This window comes from Chelonia mydas, chromosome 10 (genome assembly GCF_015237465.2).
Source record: "Chelonia mydas isolate rCheMyd1 chromosome 10, rCheMyd1.pri.v2, whole genome shotgun sequence".
Lineage (NCBI taxonomy): Eukaryota > Metazoa > Chordata > Testudines > Cheloniidae > Chelonia > Chelonia mydas.
In genome coordinates this window covers 82,981,827-82,995,885 of record NC_051250.2, presented here as the reverse complement: position 1 = coordinate 82,995,885, position 14,059 = coordinate 82,981,827, and the positions used below count along the sequence as shown (strand labels likewise).

Here is a 14,059-nt window from a genome sequence, read left to right as displayed (position 1 = left end):
CCTGCCGCACTAACCCCAGGGGCATGGGATTGCACACGGTCTGGCCTGTGGCTAGACTTCTGCCCTGTGTGTGGCCTGTGGAGACATGCCCCAGGGGTGGGACATAACTAACAGACTGGTCCACTTAAAACTGTCCAGTAACATTGCAGCAAGAACCCTGCACTCCCAGGGCTGAGAGGGGTTTTTAGAAGGGTCAATGACTGTGTGGTAGCACCTGGCAGTGGGTCTCGCACCTGGCTGAGGCCACTAGATCCTACTGAACTGTAAGGGCTCAACAAGAGGGAGCAAAGAAGGTGGAAATTCAAGTCTCTCTCTCTTCCCTGCATGGCGGTGCAGCCGGGCAGCTGGAGAGCTTGCTACAGGGGGGGAGGGTCAAAGGCCAAATGCTGCTTCCCCACATAGAAAAGCGTCCTGCCACAAAGCTGAGCTCTGGGGCCTGGCATTAGGGGGCAGCGCCCAGGCCAAGCAAATGGGGGCATTTGGCTGAAAGAAGGTTTGAAACAGAACATACAGGCTTTTCGTTACCACGGCTTTATAGGTCAGCCAAGGTTGGCTGGCCTCCTGGGGCCAGGGGCCTGTACGTGAGCCCTACTGTCTCATGAGACCTCATTTAAAATCAGCTCCTGCCCTGATCACCAAGAGCCGCACGCCCCAGGCACAGCCCCCCACACTCTGGCTTGGCACAGGAGCACTTGCAGCTTGGGAGGAGCAGGTTCTCAGCTCCGCCTGGGAGCCCCTGAGCACGGACAACTCCCTGGGAGGGAGGCGGTTCTCTCTGTGGACTAGCTGCTGGGGAGAAGAGACCACCTCTGCCAGTGTGTTTCCCAGCTGTTTGCTGAGAGCCAAGCATTGGTGAGACTCAGGAACACCGCGTGTGGTTCCAGGTTCAGGACAAGACTGTGGTCGAGCAGCTACACACCCTTCTGCCCCATCCCCCTCCACACCCTGGTGGCTCCTGTCGCTCCCAGCCTGCCCCAGTCCTCGCCCCCGTGGGTCAAGCCCTTCCGCTCGCTGCCAGGAGCACAGCAGACTGTCTCTCTGCTCTCTGGTCTGAAGGCCAGCACCCGAGAGGAGCACCGGCAGAGAAAGTCCCTCCGCCTGTGGGGCTGGCCTGCAGTAGGAGCCGTGGGGTGCCGAAGTACACTCCCTGCACACCAATCTTCAGAGAATGGAGCTGCCAAGCTCTCATCAGGCTACTGAACACGGCCCTGCTAAGAATGTTCCAGCCTTACACCCTGGCCAAGTTTTCGTAGGAACAGTAAAAGGCAGCTGGCAGCAGCAGGGGGACCCCCCCGCAATTCCCCCCCACTTCACAGCCTGCAAGCTTCAGTGCTGCTCAATGAAGTGGTTACAAGAAATGTTACCATGGATTGGCCCTGGTCTCTCAAAGGGCTGAATCTTCCCCAAAGTGTTCAGGCCGAGGCAGCCCTCCAGCACGGGGCATTTCAGCCTGAGCGGTTATAACCTGGCAGTGTTACAATTCACTGAGCAGGGGCTTCTGCTGGGAAGCGCTGAGCAGGTGTCTCTCGCAGGCCCATCTCTGCTCACAGCCCCGTCACGCCCCAGGGACAGCGCACTCACCGCTCACCGAGACCACACGGGGACTTTATATAAAAAAGACAGACAACAACAACTCATTTCTGTGCAAGAACCTCTGCGAACGCCGTGAGCCGGTACGGTGACAGCACTCCCACAACGGCGCCAGGGAGCTGTGGCTTGGACGCTCAGTTCACATTGTCACATCGTAAAAACAACCCAAAGCCCAAACGCACAGAACATGCCTCAGACCCAGCTCCCGGCAGGCGCCAGGTGAATGTCTGCACAGGGCTCAGGACGTCACAGCAGGATGGGGAACGAGGGGGATGAGACACAGATGAACTCTCCTGCCTGGCCACAGAACGGGCTCCACATGCAGGCAGCAGCAGGTCCCTGTCGCTTGCCCACACGTGTCAGTGTTAGACGTGCCCCACATGGCCAGGTCCACCCCACTAAGGCGCGCAGGTCCCCACTGCACCTCTCCCAGCACCAGAGCTCCTGGGCCTTCCTGGAACGCCCTGCTCCTGCACCAGGCAACGGCCCCTGGCTGCCAGAGCTGTCCCACGGGTGGCAGGGCTGGGGCAAGGGCTGCCAGGGAGCGTGAGTGCCTCCCAGATACACGGAGGGGCTCTGCCGCCCCGAGAACCCCGCTGGAGAATGTGCTACATTGTGCTGGGCAGTTTGCAGGTCACTGTTACAGCCGGGGTCGGTGGCTGCAGGCTGAGGTGGGGCAACCCTCATGGCACAGGTCTCTGGGAAGGCTCAGCGCAGCCGGGGCTGGTGCGGCTCACGGGCTCAGCTCATGCCCCCAGCCTGGTCACACCACAGAGTCCCGAATTTCAGAGCCCAGCCGCACCCGGGGTCTCTGGCAGGCTGGAGAGACCTCCACAAAGCTCTCGCGGACGCTGAGAGGCCTCTTCTCTGAGTGGGAGAAGGCCGAGCCGGCGCCCGGGGGCGCGTGCGGGGGGGTGCTGATGTAGCTGTCGGTCAGGGCCTGGTAGCCCTTGTGGTCGGGTGCCGTGCTGGGCAGGCTGCTGCCGTTGAGGGGCAGGCTCTCGACGGGCAGCCCCACCTTCCTGTGGCCCCCGCCGGGGCACTCGCCTGGCTTGAGGAAGGCCTTCATGCTGTCCCGGTGCCGGCAGAGCACGAAGAGCGCGAGCAGCAGCAGCGCTGCCCCGAACAGCGCGCACATGACCAGGAACTCGGGCCAGTAGCTCTTGCCGTCCTGCCGGGAGGAGACGCCGCCCACGGCAGAGGTGCTGCGGGAGGTGCTGATGGTCTCCATGGCGTCCTGGCCGGGCAGGCGCCCGCCCGCGGCGTCCGGGGGCCCGTGCAGCGCCGGGGACAGCTCCTCCACACCCACGCAGTAGCTCGCCATCAGCTTCTGGAAGCCCTCCTCCAGCGACCAGCACTCGTAGGTGCCCAGCCGCTCCAGGCTGCCCACCAGGATGAGGGCTCCATCCGGCAGCACCAGGTAGGAGGAGTTGATCTGGGTCCCATTGTGCACCCACAGCCGCGAGGCCAGGTTGGACAGAAGCCGGCACGGCAGGGGCCTGACCGCGTTGGGCAGGAGCCGGATCTGCTGACACTGCGGTCCCTCTGCTGCGGAGTACGCCACACAGGCGGGTCAGGAACCGCTCCAGCCAGCCGCCCTCCCACTGCCCACGCCAGGCCCGGGCCACCCCTGGGCTGTGGGAATGGCCGGCAACGGCCCAATCTCACATGGGATGGGGGGGCTCTCCTGGCTCCCCGGGGAAGGGGTGGCCATTGGGGACCCAGCTCTGGGTTGCGGCAGGGTCCACGTGCACGCGAGGGGTGTGTTCTCACTCTGGGAGCGGGGCGGCAGCCATCTGCTCCGAGAGCACCCCCAGCTGGCCAGGCCTGGCACTGACGCCACCCGCCCTTCGGAGGGAAACGGCAGCTAGAATGGACAAATGGGGGATCCTCTTGGATCCTTGTGCAGAGGTCCCAGAGCCCCCCCGCCCCACAGCAGGCTTGCACACCCCACCCCAGCGGGTCCTGCCCCAAGGCCTCCTTACCTGGGGATTGGAGAAGGGGGGGGATGGGCAGGGACACGTTGGCTGCTTGGCAGAGCCTCTCTGTGTCAGCGTCTTCGATATCCTGGGCCCAGGGTCTGCAGGGAGAGACTCGCAGTCAGCGCGGCCTGTGCAGGGAGGGGGCGAGGAGCAGGGCAGAGGAGGCAGGGCCAAGCTGCGGGGGAGGGCAGAGCTGAGAGGGGTGAAGGTGGGGGCGGCTGGGCTGAGAGTGGCTGGGCTGAAGGGTGACCGAGCGGGGCTGGGGGCTGGGGCGGGGCAGCCGAGCGGGGCTGGGGGCTGGCCGAGCCCAGGAGTCCGGCACTTACCGGGGGTGCAGCGACAGCTGCAGGTGGTACTGGGCGACGCTGCGGCAGGCGTCCCCGCTCCAGGCGCAGTAGGGGTCCCGGGACAGGACGCATTCCCCACAGCTCCTGTACAGGCTGCAGTTGGAGACGGGCACCTGGGCCACAGCGGAGTAAGAGGCAGCGTAAAGCAGGCCCTGTGCAGGAGAGAGCAGAGTGAGCCAGCTCCACGCCGAGGGCATGTGCCTGAGCGCGCACCTGCGTGTGTCACCGAGGAGGCGTCACCGGATGGGATCTACGTGGCAGGTGCCATTCACGAAACCCACGTTTACCCGTCGTCTGTGTCTGAGATCCCCGCCCCGTCGGCAGGCAGGAAAAGGCTAAGTGGGCTCTGCTGACTGGCGTTACCCCTGCAGGGTATGGGGCGGAGCACCGCTCTGGGGAGAGAGGCTCTAGGGTACATGCTGAGCAGGCCAGAGGAGTCCTGGAGCAGCCCAGCGGGGCCAGAAGGGCTGAGCCGAGCCATGCTCTGGTTGTGAGTTTCTGTCGCTAAAGCCAAACCGGGGGGACAGAGTTTGCCTGAGTTCCTGATGCTGGGCAGTACCTGCAGAGCAGACCCTGTCACCTGGCTCCCCGCAGGGGACGCGGGCATTGGTTTTCCCTGACGAGCCTGGTTCAGTGCAGGAAACCCTACCGAGGGAGGGAGGGAGCCAGAGCCAGCCATGCTGGGAGCCATTGGGCAATGAGGAGAAGTGAGCTCAGCTTGGCCCTGGCTCCTCAGTTTGCCCCACAGGCTGACCGAGAGCACTTGGCCCCTCTGGGGGTGCCCAGCCTAAGGGCAGCAGGAACAGGGAGGACGGCTGGGCAGAGCGCCATGCAGAAGGCAGCTCCAAGGCTGTGCATGGGAGCGGCTCCTGCTCCCCCATCCCGCTCGCCCTGAGGCACGTGCCCCCAGCCCCCTGCCATTGCCTGCTGAGGGAGGGCAGGGTGAGGATGCAGGAGTTTCCCATCATGCTCGCTGCCTTGCCTGGCTCTGGTCCAGCAGCAGCTTGTGGACGGGGTGGCCGGCGTGGAAAAGGCGGATCTCCTCGATGATGTGCACTTTCTGGTTCACGCTCACGGCCTTGTGCAGTCGCCCGTCGTCTGCAACGCACAAAGCGGGGGGCACTGAGTCGAGCCACCCAGGCTGGGAACACCCTGCCCGGCTGGCCCCCACCAGCTCCCCAGGGAGACCCACCTGTGCCCAGGAAGAGGACGTCGTAGGTGTGGTGCAGGCCCCTCACGCGCTGCACGCAGATCTGCTGGTAGTGCACACGGCCCTGCAGCAGGAGCGGCTGGCTGCGGATGGCGCCGTCCATCAGGAAATGGTCCTTGATGAAATTCAGCACGCGGTCCGGCATCTGGAGAGACGAGTTGATTTTCATGTGCCGCGTGCGGCTGGTGATGCACTGGTGGGGCGGAGAGGAAGAGAGCTAGACACACGGACAGCACAGCCCTGCAACACCGGGACAGACTCACGGCCTGCAGGCCCAGCGCACAGCCCCAGCAGGGAGAGCGCACAGCTGGCTGGTGGCATTAGTGAGGGCAGGCGCCCACACACAGGGGCTGAGTGCTGGCGCCTTTCACACCAGCCTCTCCTGGCCCCCCGGAGCTGCAGCAGCCCCTGCTAACAACCTGGGAAGGAGCTCAAGGAAGACGCCCAGGGGCTGGGAGGCGCTGGAAGGTGGCAGTATGGAGTGGCTCAGGCTGTGCTGGTGTGACCAGGCTGGAGAGTCCAGTGCCCCGAGGAGCACGCAGGTTTGGGGCAAGTCCTGCCCGCTGTGCTGGGAGAGGGGGACGTACCGCTCCGGGCCGGGGCTCTGGCGGACGGCTGGTGTCCGTGTACCACTGCTGCGTCTCGCGGTTCACCTCCTTGTAGAGCCCACCGAAGGCCTTCTGCACGTCGCGCATGGCAAAGGCACATACGGCCGAGCTGCCCGGGCCCCCTTTGTTCCTGGCACCAGAGGGGAAATCAGCAGCTAAAACGGGTCCTGGAACCGCCCAGAGACACCCGGCCCCTGCATAGCCCCAGCAGACAGCTCAGCCCCTGCAGGGTGGGCTGGGCACAATCCACCTGACACACAGCTCCCCACAGCACCTGGACCAGGCAAACAGCTGGGACACACAACGGGAGGGGAAGAGCTGTCAGCAGCTGCAGCCAGCGCCCCCTAGCGGGAAAAGGCCCCGTGCCCCATTCCCTGCCCCCCTGAGCCAGCCAGTCCCCCACCCTGAGCCCAGATCAGAGACAGCGCCCCCAGCGGGGAAAGGCCCCATGTTCCATTCCCCGCCCCCCTGAGCCAGCCAGTCCCTGCCCTGGGCCCATATCAGAGACAGCGCCCCCTAGCGGGGAAAGGCCCCGTGCCCCATTCCCCGCCCCCCTGAGCCAGCCAGTCCCTGCCCTGCGGCCAGATCAGAGACAGCGCCCCCTAGCGGGGAAAGGCCCCGTACCCCATTCCCCGCCCCCCTGAGCCAGTCATCCCCACCTTGGGCCCAGATCAGAGACAGCGCCCCCTAGCGGGGAAAGGCCCCGTGCCCCATTCCCCGCTCCCCTCTGCTAACCCAGAATAACCCCTTTGCTGGCAGTGCCCCAGGGAGACGCCCTGGTCTGGGTCCGAGCGGCTCTAGCTGGAGCCAGCTGCAGGACCCTGTGCCTCGCCCGCGCTCACCACTGGGAGGTGAAGACGCCATAGAAGACCGTGTCCCTCCAGCGCTGCTCATCCGGCGTGAGCACGAACATGTCCTGCAGCACGTTGAAGGGGAACCCGTCGTCGGGCCGCGAGCACAGGAGCTGGGCCTTGAGGAATGTGGTCCACCTCCGCTGCAGCACCCGCTCCCCGCCCAGGTCCCCCTGCCAAGGAGAGAGTGGGCGTCACCCCGGGCTGCCCGGCCCCCCAGTGCAGCAGGGAGGGGCGGTTGCATCGGAGGAGCGGAGCCCGGAGAAGCAGGCAGGCTGTGTGGGCAGCAGGTGGTGCTGCAGGCCCAGTCACACGCACGCTGGGTGGGGCCAGCAGTGAACGCAGAGCCTCCCGGTGCACAGGTGTGACTACACGCATCAGTCTGCACGTGACAAACCCCCACCATGCACCCTCCCCGGCATGCGCGCCACGGCTGCCCTTCCCAGCAGGTACGCGCGACCCCCGCCCCCCGAGGACACTATGCGGCTCACCTTGCACACGCGGGCAATCCGCGACACGATGGTGTTCTCGAAGAAGTCAAACTCCTTGCCAGTCTCGCTGAAGAAGAAGTACACCTTGTCATCGTCCCCCTCAGAGTTGCCAGGCGGCAGGCTCTCCCGCAGGTAGGCTGAGCCTACGAAGGCTGGGTCTGCATCCCAAATACAGAGCCCTCAGTGCCAGCCCCCCGGGATCCCAAAGCATCCCGGAGTCTGGGCAATTGGTCGCTGCGGCTGAGACACAGCCTCCTCTGGGGAGGAGCATGGCAGCGACGGGAAGGAATGAAACCGAGCTTGCCTTGGGGGGCTCCCAGCCAAGCAGTGACGCAGGCCAGCCCTGCTTCGCCTAGGAGAGGGGACAGGAGGGCAGCCCAAGGTGAGAGGCAAAGTCTGACCGGGACCAGCAGCCTAAGCCCACCCCGCCCCTGCCAGGCCTGGCTGACACGTCCTCGTGCTCCTGGAGCTTGTCTGGGCTGCCTGTTGCTCGCCCCTGACCGGGTGTGCCTGGGATCAGGCCCTGCCTTGCCCCAGCAGCCCCGCACCATGCAGCCAGTGGAGGGAGTTCTCGGTCTTGAGGGAGATGCGGCTCTCCTGGCTCCGGTAGATGGTCGGCTCCTTGCCCTGGAAGTCGCTGACGGTCCCAGCGTAGAGCTCACCATCTGTCGGGGAAAGACACACCCACGGGCATAAGGGGGGACCAGTTCCTCCCTCCCCGCTGCTGGCACTGGGTCCAGAGCAGATCCAGCTGCCATCTCCCCTCATTCGGGGCAGCTGCGCCAGGTGGGTGCTCCTGTGTGGGCCGGCTTTGTGCCAGGTCTATCCCGCAGCTGCCGTCCAGCCGAAGGCACGTATCGATCCAGCCAGGAGGGGACAGAGAGCAGAGCTCAGCTCAGCCAAGAGCCTAGGCACCTCCTATGGCCCGGCCTGGCAGCTGTGGGCGTGGGCACCATGCGTCCCTCCGCCAGGGGACCAGTATCACCCCACTGGCTCCATCCCCACATCAGCTGGCTGTCCCTCACCCACGGGCCGGGCCACGGGGTCACAGCTGTTCCCCCCACCCCTATCCCCACCCCAGGGGAGGTACCAGCCCCTCCTTACCGACCATGATGGCCGTGGATTTGTATTCAGGGTCGAAGGGGCAGCGGCCTTTCCCATCCTCCAGCAGCTCCCTCGCCTGGCTGAAGTTCTGCACGTTCTGCAGAGGAGACGATGCTCTGAGCGGGAAGAGCCAGGCAGGGGCGTGGAGAGGGCAGGAGCCAGGGGAAGGGAGGTGGGGTGTCTCCTGCCCTTTCCTCATGCCCCCAGGGTATGTCACTGGCGAGGTTACTGAGTCCGTCCAAGTCCCTCCGGCCGCCCCATCACACCCCAGGGCCCTCGCCACAGCCCTGCCAGGCTCAGAGCTGGGCCTAGAGTCCCGCCAAGGAGAACTGGGTGCAGGAGGGATGCTGGGGAGGGATCGGCTCTGGGGCCCACATGCTGACCCCTAACTCTGCTCCTGGCCTGAGGCTGGCTCAGCTCTTCCCTCGGGCAGCAGAGCGTCGCCCGGCACGGGGCGGGAGGGGGAATAGCGAGCGCTGTCCCTGGAGCGACAGGGACTTGTGCTGCCTCACAGCCCAGCCACGGGCGCAGGGAGAGCCCCGCAAGCCAGTGCTCCCTGGGGCGGAGTGGGGCAGCGGAGCTGGGGGGGGGCGGGCAGAGCTTGCACGGAGAGGCCCCGCGGGGCAGGGCGCCCTTCGCAGCACTCACGAGGTAGGTGCACACGGGGCTGAAGGCGCCGGTCCCGCAGGCGTATAGGTGGGTGCTGTTCAGCTGCAGCAGGATCTTGATGTAGTTGTGACAGTCCCTCTGCAGGGAAGGCGAGAGGCACCTGCTCAGTCTGCCCCGCCCCGGGGCTCGCTCCTCCCCAGACACAGCCCCCGCAGCCCCCGCCAGCCCACAGGAGTCAGCCCCCGCAGCCCTGCTGCACCCGGCTTCCAGGCCCCGCAGGGAAGAGCAGCCCTGGCTCCCCGGGAGCCCAGCGGGATCTCGGGACGCAGACGGAGCAGCCAGGGCTGGATGAGCACCGGCCCCCATGGGACAAGCCAGGAGCCCGGGCCTCAGTTTCACCTCTTCCCCAAGAGACAGCACCACCAGCAGCACAGCGCCCCCTAGTGCCACCCTGGGGCAACGGGGCCAGCACTGGCTGCCAGGGGAGAGCGCCCCCTGCTGCCCCCACCCTGCACCAGAGTCCCTAGCACCACCCTTGGGCAATGGGCCAACACTGCCTGGAGAGCGCCCCCTGCTGCCCCCACCCCCACCCCACAGCACCCCCTAGCGCTGCCCTGGGACCAACACTGACTGCCGGGGAAGAGAGCCCCCGCTGAGCCTCTGCCCCACAGCACCCCCTAGGGGCCTGCATCCAGGCAGCGCTATGACAAGGGCTGGCTGCAGGCCCCATTCTGGCTTTCATTGCCCCACTGAGCACGTTCAGTTCAAGGCCTCTCCCCAGCAATGGGCCCGTCTCCCCAGTCCTGGGGCTGCTGTCCCATCCCCATGGTCTCTTGGCACGGGTAGGCTGGCAGTGCGCTGTTCCCCAGAGGTCTCAGGCCGGGGAGTTGGGGGGCAGTGCACTGACAGCCTGGGCAGCACTCACCTGGGGGTCTTTGCCCTTGAACGCACACTGCTTCTTCCTCTCCTTGTCCGCGCTCCAGGGCAGCTGTGGGCGAGGGGGATGGTTATCAGGAGAGCCCTCCCTGGTAGTGCCCCCTGCTAGCAGCCGGCATGGCCCTTCCCCTGGCCACAGGCCCATAGCTGCCGCGGGGCATCCCACTGCCGGCCACGCTGGAAAACGCTGACTGGCCATGGGAGCAGCTGCCACCCAGAAGGCTCCAAGCCCAGAAGCGACAAGGAAACACCCCGCTCCGCCCAGGCCCGGTGAGCCAGCAGGGCGTGGGGTGCGTGAAAGCCAGCACCCTGCTCCTCCGAGAGGGCCTGGCTTTGTGCTGAATTATGAGCCCCAGCTTGCTGTCCTGCCGGCTCCCAGAACAGGCAGCCACTTGCAGAGCTCGGGAGAGAAGCTGGGAGCGCCGGGGAAGGAATCTCACGGGGGCCTGCGCCAGGCCCATCCCCAGTGCTTGCCCCTGCCCGCCCTTACGTGGGCCAGCCAGTGGGCTCCTTCCGCCCCAGGGGCTGGTCTAGCTGCCCTCGCTGCTGTCCAGTCACCCCTGCAACTGCGGGCCCCTCTCCCGGCAGCTGCCTTGCGCATGTGGGCCAGGCCAGGCGACTTACGAGCTGGTGCTGCGGGCCAGGCTGGAAGTGGCTGGTGTCGAGGGCGAAGAGGAACTCGCGCGCCCCCACATATAAGGTTGCCCCGTCCGGGCTCAGCAGCAGGGTTGTGTAGTTGGTGACTCCGTCCTTCTCAAACCACCAAACGGGTCTCTCGGAGGAGCCTGGGGAAAGCCAGCAACACGCCCATCAGTGCCTCCAGGGCTCCATGCTTAGAGCCTGGGGCAGAGAGCCAGACCCACCCCTGGGCATCCCAGCACCCTCAAGGCACAGCCTGATCCCCAGCTGTGGCACTGGGCAGCCCCCAGCTCTCCAGAATCCGCACGCTGGCACTGCCCGCTGCTCCCCCAGCAGGGGTGGCTCCTCCCTCCTGGTACAAACGGCAGGGGTACGTTAGTGCTCGTGAAATGTGGACTTAACCTACAAACTCTGCTGGTGCCCATCATTCCCAACCTGCAGCCCCTGCTAGCCCAGCCCTGGGTTCCCCCCAGTTCTTGGAGCCCCTGAGGGCTCACAAGGACCCTGTGGCAATTTCGTGACAAGAAGCTGGCTAGGGCCTTTGACAGAATGGGACTTTTCTGTAATATTCTGTATGAACATTGTGTGTGCCTCAGTTTCCTCTATATGCTGCATCAACTAGCTGGCCGGAACAGGTTGTTCACTCTCTGCAGAGAGCCAGGTGTGACTGATCTAGCTGTCTGGGGTAACGGCCACTCCAATTGCCCGCACATTTGGTACCTAGCACCTAATGATCATGGATGGCCCACGCGCACACACCTCTCCCCCCTCCGCAGGAAGCCAGCCAGGTTCGGAACAAGAACAAGGTAAGCAGCAGGATACAGACCCTGGACTTCAGGAAAGCAGACTTCGACTCCCTCAGGGAACAGATGGCCAGGATCCCCTGGGGGACTAACATGAAGGGGAAGGGAGTCCAGGAGAGCTGGCTGTATTTCAAGGAATCCCTGTTGAGGTTACAGGGACAAACCATCCCAATGAGTCGAAAGAATAGTAAATATGGCAGGCGACCAGCTTGGCTTAATGGTGAAATCCTAGCGGATCTTAAACATAAAAAAGAAGCTTACAAGAAGTGGAAGGTTGGACATATGACCAGGGGAGAGTATAAAAATATTGCTCGGGCATGTAGGAAAGATATCAGGAGGGCCAAATCGCACCTGGAGCTGCAGCTAGCAAGAGATGTCAAGAGTAACAAGAAGGGTTTCTTCAGGTATGTTAGCAACAAGAAGAAAGCCAAGGAAAGTGTGGGCCCCTTACTGAATGAGGGAGGCAACCTAGTGACAGAGGATGTGGAAAAAGCTAATGTACTCAATGCTTTTTTTGCCTCTGTTTTCACTAACAAGGTCAGCTCCCAGACTGCTGCGCTGGGCATCACAAAATGGGGAAGAGATGGCCAGCCCTCTGTGGAGAAAGAGGTGGTTAGGGACTATTTAGAAAAGCTGGACATGCACAAGTCCATGGGGCCGGACGAATTGCATCCGAGAGTGCTGAAGGAATTGGCGGCTGTGATTGCAGAGCCCTTGGCCGTTATCTTTGAAAACTCGTGGCGAACGGGGGAAGTCCCGGATGACTGGAAAAAGGCTAATGTTGTGCCAATCTTTAAAAAAGGGAAGGAGGAGGATCCTGGGAACTACAGGCCAGTCAGCCTCACCTCAGTCCCTGGAAAAATCATGGAGCAGGTCCTCAAAGAATCAATCCTGAAGCACTTACATGAGAGGAAAGTGATCAGGAACAGTCAGCATGGATTCACCAAGGGAAGGTCATGCCTGACTAATCTAATCGCCTTTTATGATGAGATTACTGGTTCTGTGGATGAAGGGAAAGCAGTGGATGTATTGTTTCTTGACTTTAGCAAAGCTTTTGACACGGTCTCCCACAGTATTCTTGTCAGCAAGTTAAAGAAGTATGGGCTGGATGAATGCACTATAAGGTGGGTAGAAAGCTGGCTAGATTGTCGGGCTCAACGGGTAGTGATCAATGGCTCCATGTCTAGTTGGCAGCCGGTGTCAAGTGGAGTGCCCCAGGGGTCGGTCCTGGGGCCGGTTTTGTTCAATATCTTCATAAATGATCTGGAGGATGGTGTGGATTGCACTCTCAGCAAATTTGCGGATGATACTAAACTGGGAGGAGTGGTAGATACGCTGGAGGGGAGGGATAGGATACAGAAGGACCTAGACAAATTGGAGGATTGGGCCAAAAGAAATCTGATGAGGTTCAATAAGGATAAGTGCAGGGTCCTGCACTTAGGATGGAAGAATCCAATGCACCGCTACAGACTAGGGACCGAATGGCTAGGCAGCAGTTCTGCGGAAAAGGACCTAGGGGTGACAGTGGACGAGAAGCTGGATATGAGTCAGCAGTGTGCCCTTGTTGCCAAGAAGGCCAATGGCATTTTGGGATGTATAAGTAGGGGCATAGCGAGCAGATCGAGGGACGTGATCGTCCCCCTCTATTCGACACTGGTGAGGCCTCTTCTGGAGTACTGTGTCCAGTTTTGGGCCCCACACTACAAGAAGGATGTGGATAAATTGGAGAGAGTCCAGCGAAGGGCAACAAAAATGATTAGGGGTCTAGAGCACATGACTTATGAGGAGAGGCTGAGGGAGCTGGGATTGTTTAGTCTGCAGAAGAGAAGAGTGAGGGGGGATTTGATAGCTGCTTTCAACTACCTGAAAGGGGGTTCCAAAGAGGATGGCTCTAGACTGTTCTCAGTGGTAGCAGATGACAGAACAAGGAGTAATGGTCTCAAGTTGCAGTGGGGGAGGTTTAGGTTGGATATTAGGAAAAACTTTTTCACTAAGAGGGTGGTGAAACACTGGAATGTGTTACCTAGGGAGGTGGTAGAATCTCCTTCCTTGGAAGTTTTTAAGGTCAGGCTTGACAAAGCCCTGGCTGGGATGATTTAGCTGGGAATTGGTCCTGCTACGAGCAGGGGGTTGGACTAGATGACCTTCTGGGGTCCCTTCCAACCCTGATATTCTATGATTCTAAGGCCCAAGAGGGGCCAGGCAGGGGCCTGCTGGAAGCTGGAGTCTCCTGAACTGGGACTCAGGGCAGCCCAAGAGGGACCAGGCTGTAACTCTGTTCTCTGTGCTACCCCAGGCCTGTCTGTGCTGTGCGCAGCTAAACCCGGCTGCTTCTCCACCGCCCGCTGAGAGCTGCTGCACATGCTGACACAGGGGGGCTGGCTCACTGAGGGGGTCTCCCAGGCCTGTTCCAGAGCACTGGACCTGTGGATCCGTAACAGGACCTCTGGGTGGAAGGAGACCCCCTTGCCTTGGTTTCCCATTTGACTGGGTTTTTCCCCTCCCGGGCTGTAATACCAAGTGTCACGGGGTCCCTGGGCAATGCTCCCTGCGAAGCCAGTCAGGACTCTGGGGAAGTCTCCTTTCTGGGAGCAGCCTGTCTGCAGGACACACAGGTCACACAGCTTCCCCCTCTGCCCCTCCGTGCGCTTCCCACAGCGAGTCCGCCCAGGTGCGGCTCCTGGGGAAGCCAGAGGGTCCTGCCCCCCAACTCCGCAGTCAGACGTGACTCTCAGCCAGCCAGTAAAACAGAAGGTTTATTAGACGACAGGAACATGGTCTAACACAGAGCTTGTAGGTACAGAGAACAGGACCCCTCAGCCGGGTCCATTTTGGGGGGGCAGTGAGCCAGACAACCACGTCTGCACTTCACTCCTCCTCCCCAACTGA

The 14,059-nt window shown here is 62.6% G+C and overlaps 1 protein-coding gene across 2 annotated transcripts in view; it reads right to left on the bottom strand.

Annotated features, from left to right (window-relative positions):
* Window positions 1-14,059, bottom strand: part of SEMA4B (semaphorin 4B) — a 53,684-nt gene that overhangs the window by 13,493 nt on the left and 26,132 nt on the right. The window contains exons 3-15 of one of the 2 annotated variants that reach the window (XM_037910331.2): window positions 10,353-10,513; window positions 9,718-9,780; window positions 8,832-8,930; window positions 8,184-8,280; window positions 7,628-7,744; window positions 7,080-7,237; window positions 6,580-6,761; window positions 5,717-5,867; window positions 5,112-5,322; window positions 4,902-5,017; window positions 3,899-4,071; window positions 3,576-3,670; window positions 1,585-3,138 (exon numbers count right to left, since the gene is read on the bottom strand). In XM_037910331.2, the coding sequence (XP_037766259.1) occupies window positions 2,354-3,138; window positions 3,576-3,670; window positions 3,899-4,071; window positions 4,902-5,017; window positions 5,112-5,322; window positions 5,717-5,867; window positions 6,580-6,761; window positions 7,080-7,237; window positions 7,628-7,744; window positions 8,184-8,280; window positions 8,832-8,930; window positions 9,718-9,780; window positions 10,353-10,513 (2,408 nt within the window). In that variant the 3' untranslated portion in view covers window positions 1,585-2,353. Of the gene's footprint in view, window positions 1-1,584; window positions 3,139-3,575; window positions 3,671-3,898; window positions 4,072-4,901; window positions 5,018-5,111; window positions 5,323-5,716; window positions 5,868-6,579; window positions 6,762-7,079; window positions 7,238-7,627; window positions 7,745-8,183; window positions 8,281-8,831; window positions 8,931-9,717; window positions 9,781-10,352; window positions 10,514-14,059 lie in introns of those variants that run through there. The other variant, XM_043523461.1, reaches the window with a different exon arrangement.